Here is a 5578-nt window from a genome sequence, read left to right as displayed (position 1 = left end):
ACCCAAAGCAATCTACACATTCAATGCAATTTCAATCAAAATTACACCAGCATACCTCTCAAAGCTAGAGCAAACTATCTTAAAGTTTGTATGGAACCACAAAAGGCCCCGAATAGCCAAAGTAATACTGACAAATAAAACCAAAACGGAAGGTATCACCATCCCAGAATTTAACCTCTACTACAAAGCTGTCATCATCAAGACAGTATGGTATTGGCACAAAAACAGACACATAGACCAATGGAACAGAATTGAGAACTCAGAAGTGGACCCAAAAGTATACAGCCAACTAATCTTTGACAAAGCAGGAAAGAATATCCAATGGAAAAAAGAGATGGTGTTGGGAGAACTGGACAGCAATATGCAGAAGAATGAAACTAGATCAATTTCTCACACCATGCACAAAAATAAACTCAAAATGGATAAAGGACCTCAATGTGAGACAGGAAACCATCAAAACCCTAGAAGAAAAAGCAGGAAACAACCTCTTTGACCTCCACCGCCGCAACCTCTTACTTGACACATCCCCCAAAGCAAGGGAATCAAGAGCAAAAATGAACTATTGGGACCTCTTCAAGATTAAAAGCTTCTGCATGGGAAAGGAAACAACCCACAAAACTAATAGGCAACCAACGGAATGGGAAAAGAGTTGCAAATGACATATCAGATAAAGGGTTGATATCCAGAATCTATAAGGAATTCACCAAACTCCACACCCGAAAAACAAACAACCCAATAAAGAAATGGGCAGAAGATATGAACAGACACTTCTCCAAAGAGGACATCCAGATGGCCAACAGACACATGAAACGATGCTCAGCATCCCTCATCAGGGAAATACAAATCAAAACGACACTGAGATACCACCTCACACCAGTCAGAGTGGCTAAAATGAGCAAATCAGAGAACACGAGATGCTGGTGAGGATATGGAGAAACCGGCACCCCCCTACCCTGTTGGTGAGAATGTAAACTGGTACAGCCCCTCTGGAAAACAGTGTGGAGGTTCCTCAAAAAATTAACAATAGAACTCCCCTATGACCCAGCAATAGCACTGCTAGGAATTTACCCAAGGGATATAGAAATGCTGAGGCATAGGGGCACATGTACCCCAATGTTCATAGCAGCACTCTCAACAATAGCCAAAACATGGAAAGAGCCTAAGTGTCCATCCACGGACGAATGGATCAAGAAGATGTGGTTTATCTATACCATGGAATACTACACGGCAATGAGAAAGAATGAAATCTGGCCATGTGTAGCAACATGGATGACCTTGAGGGTGTTATGCTTAGCGAAATAAGTCAGGCAGAGAAGGACAAATATCACATGTTTGCACGTATAGGAAGATTAGGAGGAACTTAACAGAGGACCATGGGGGAGAAGAAGGGGGGAAATAGTGGGGGAAAGGGGGAGAGGCAAACCATGAGAGACTCTTGAATGCTGACAAAAACTGAGGACTGAAGGATGTGGTTGGGGAAGGGGAGGATGGGCACGGAGAGGGGCACTTGTGGGGATGAGCACTGGGTGTTATATGGAAACTAACTTGACAATAAACTATTTGAAAAAAAAATTAACCTGCTTAGATGTAATTGCAGTGAATTTGATGGTTAAAATTACAATTTCACATATTTACCACGGGGATATATCTTTATTTTGCTTACTCTTACCCTTTGCCAGGGGTCCTTCTAAAAAATGTATGACAACTGAGCATTTTTTCATATATATTTCTCTTCATACACATTGAAAAGGAAGTATGTGGTAAGTTATTTGATACATTTTCTGGGTTTAATGGTGGTTGGGTTATCTAATTATTAGAGTATATTTTCATGGTATATGAAAATGAGCAAGCAGGAAAATTATTTTAGTTCCCATTCAATTCACTAATCTATACTTTCCCTTTCATATAAGTTCCAGGTTCCTTTAAAGCATAGTTTCAGGTAGTAGAAGGGACAAAAAGTAAGTCAGGTTGCATAAACAAACACAATGCCTACCAACCTGTAATAAACTGAAGGAAGAAATCACAAATTATCAGCAAGAAGCAGTTGGAACTAGGCTTGAGGTAAACAGACACACAAACAACATGTTAGCATAACATAAACAGTGTAAATTTGAACAGATGTCCCTTCTAGAGCAGCAGCAGGCAGATTAAACAAAATTGGCTTTGGATTAAATCCAAGGGAGAGGAAGAAACTATGAAGCCTGTAGAAGCGCAGTGTCCAGCAGCTCTTCTGTAGTAATCATACCTTAGCTGAGTAGAAAGAAGCAAACACCTGTTGCTTTAAAAAAAAAAAAAAAAACAAACCTCAAGATGATCAAATGAACTAAAAGTGTGGGTTTTTTTGAAAGACACAAGATCCAATAGGGTTTGTATTCCATAGTCTATATGAATAGAAAGATGTAGGTGAGTTGCTAATTTATCAGTCGTATCCATATATCATGACATTGATTAATGTGCTATTATTGTGTCATTAGCCAGACAATATTATGAGGAGGTCCCATAAATATGTATGTATCTCAGAAATAAACCTAGGAATTTAGATTAGTTTGATAACCATTTAATGTGGTTTTGTCCAGCCCAGTTATGGGTTTGGAGGCAACTCTAAAACACACACACACACACACACACACACACACACACACACAGAAAACGATTGTGTGCATATATATTAGCACTGACCATAGTTGTTGTAACACAATATAAATTATAGTTTCAAGAGATTAGTTTTCAAGCCTCATCTTTTTGCACTCTTCCCTCCAATACATGGAAGTCCCCTGAACACACTGTATTCTATCATATCCAGGCTTCATATTTTAAGCTGAATTGCCCATTTGTGGTAATTTATCTAACCTGCAAAATATGTATAATGTGCCTAACATATAGAGTTTTGTAAGGATTAATTGTAATAACATAAGTTTAAACAGAAAACTAGAAAATGCTGTAGAAATGGTTGTAATTATTTTCTAAATGTAAACATAAGAAACATGAAGATTTCAAGTATGTAGTATGTGTCTGTGAGCAAGACAATAAGTAGTTGCTTTTTCTTTCTGAACAATTGCAATGTGCCAGACACTTTGCTAAATTCTTTGCATACATTATCTCATTTAATTTTTACAACACCTCAATGAAGTAGGTACTATCACTATCTCATTTTACAAATGAAAAGATGGAATTTTTCAAAGACAAATAGTTAGAATAGGATAAATTCAAGGTCTTTTGAATCCAAAACCCATGCTACCCTCTCTTCCCTCTAAGTGAATAGATGATACCAAGATATAAGGTACTGTCCGTGCATGTCAGATACTTCCAACTGTGTTAAGGAAACTACAGGTAACCATAGATGAAACTCTTTACCTTTTCCCTTATGTGATCTATAAAAATAAAAAGTTATTTAATTTTCTGTTTTCTTGTAGAATTGTTAGTGACTTTTAAAACTCCCTACTCTTTATGTTTGGAGTATCTAACACAGTTGTTCTTTCTTAACCAGGGATGCATATCATTATTGTTTGGGTTACATTTTAAAAACACATATTTGAAAATTACCACCAGAAATTCTGATTTATTATTCTTGACTGAGAACCATTGTCCTATAAGAAATCAATATCATACACACCAACCTAATAAGTTAAAAAAGCAGGGATGGTAATGTTGTTTTAACTGATTCCTGACAGTAAAATAGCAACCAAACAAAAAAGGTAAGTAGGATCTGTGACTGAAAGACCTGAATTTTAGGCTTTTTTTTAACTGACAATAATATGTCTTTATTATGGATTAAGCAAGTATAAGAAAGAGCTACTTGTAATCTTTAAAACAATGTACTAAAAATAAGTTAATTTCAGAGTTTTATTTTATTGCACTAAAAGAACAGTAGGACAGTTATACAAGGTTTTCTCTCATTCAGTTTTGAAAATCTAAAGTACTTGCAAATTCTTAAGAATACCTTTGCCACCAGATTAGTACATTAAGCATAATAACCAATTTCTTAATAAGTAATGTCTTACAAATTAGAACACATTTAAAATAGCTTTAAATGCATTCTTTACAAGTAATTCAGCATATATTTTTATATCATATTCACTTATGCTTAAGAATTAAAGCAAGTATATTACTCTGATGGAAATAATGGGAAATCTCTCACTCACGCAATAAACAAGGATAATATTCAAGTTGAAGGGGAGAAAAATCCCAGTTTTCGCATTTTGTAAGTGCATCCAGATATAATCACATATATGATAAATTAAGAAACCCATGAAGTTCTCCACAAGTCAGATATATTTTCAGTTCATCAGAAGCACCTGATATCTACAGCTAATTTACAATTAGATGGCACTTCAACAAAACCAAAATGAGCCCTACAAGTTCCTATAAATGAAAGCTTCCAATGAACTAAGGATAGTCAATAATTAATTCAATCATTCAAGGGATTATGGCTGTTCCTTAAGGAGTGTAGGTTCAAACCTGTCAACACCAGAGGTAATCATTTAATATTAATTTATATGTAATTCCATTTAAATTCTTTATCCAAGTATAACATATGAAAACAGCCTTTCCACAAGCAAAAAATGTGGAAACATTTAAAAAATAAAGAATCATTTTTTTAAGTAACTGATCAGATTCCACGATTCCATAGGCTACTCTTAGAAACAGGATCTTGTTGGAGAGAATCCCTTCATTTGGTGTCTTTAAAAAAAGACAATTTGCACCAGCCTTCTTTCTGACAATACGCTAAAATGTCTGCATTCGTAATAGTTGTAGGGTCATTGAGTCCTGGTCCACTCATCACTGGCCTACTCATATACCTCCAAATATGATATGCCGAGAGGGGCATATTGAGACCCAGCATAAGCCATTTTGCTGCACAAAGAAACATGACACAGAAGAAAGCATGAATGAGGTACTGTGGAAGTACAAGAGGATTCAGGGTATTACACTGGTCTATGGGATTCTTGTAATCAGTCTTCAGTTCATCAAATGCTATAATGTGCCAGATGGCGCAGAAGATGAGCGCGACAGTGAGCAGCAGCACCAGCATGTAGCAGAAAGCTGCGAACGTGAACTTCATGGCCAGGAAGGCGGAGCAGGGAGCGGCACCGATGCCAGTGGAGAAAGGCGGCACAGGCAATTTTAGGCTTTTTGAGCAAAAGTATCTGATTGCTTTTTCTTTTGATTTGAAAAAAAAGAAAAGCATACAAGAATAAGATAAGTTTATGGAAATGGAGAAGAGAGAGATGGTTGTAGCTAGAAGTGAATGAAATAGATATACAGAAGGTCTCTTTGTAATAGAAGAGACACTGTGCTTACAGGCTAAAAATAAATAGATAGAGTGAAAGGCTAAAGAAATGGGCACACCCTTCTGCTGAGAGTAAGGTTTGGGAGGAAATTTAAATTGTGGAGAAAAAGGAAATACAATTGGAGTAGTTCAACAACAAGTACAGTGATCAAAGGTAATGATAAAGGTGAGATTGAATGCTATCATCTCATTATGGTACTACTCCACAGAGATTTCTTTCAACTTTTAATTATTCAGGTGTAACAGTAAATATGGCAGACAGTTCAATTAATCCAGGACTGGAAATTT

The 5578-nt window shown here is 36.3% G+C and overlaps 1 protein-coding gene across 1 annotated transcript; it reads right to left on the bottom strand.

Annotated features, from left to right (window-relative positions):
• Positions 1-2712: 2712 nt before the first annotated feature.
• LOC120224800 (protein cornichon homolog 1-like) lies at positions 2713-5062 on the bottom strand. Its single transcript, XM_039223060.1, has 2 exons — positions 4685-5062; positions 2713-2724 (listed from the first exon to the last, which is right to left on the bottom strand). The coding sequence occupies exons 1-2, from the start codon at positions 5060-5062 to the stop codon at positions 2713-2715; spliced, it is 390 nt and encodes a 129-aa protein (XP_039078991.1).
• Between the last annotated feature and the right edge of the window lie 516 nt (positions 5063-5578).

This window comes from Hyaena hyaena, unplaced genomic scaffold, assembly GCF_003009895.1.
Source record: "Hyaena hyaena isolate Hyena2069 unplaced genomic scaffold, ASM300989v1 scaffold_1259, whole genome shotgun sequence".
NCBI classification, from domain to species: domain Eukaryota; kingdom Metazoa; phylum Chordata; class Mammalia; order Carnivora; family Hyaenidae; genus Hyaena; species Hyaena hyaena.
Note: the sequence above shows the minus strand (reverse complement) of the source record. Positions and strands in the feature narration are given on the sequence as shown.

What these genes read in the sequence shown, in the direction of transcription:
- LOC120224800 (XM_039223060.1), bottom strand. Translation starts at nt 5,062, where the DNA reads ATGAAGTTCACGTTCGCAGCTTTCTGCTACATGCTGGTGCTGCTGCTC.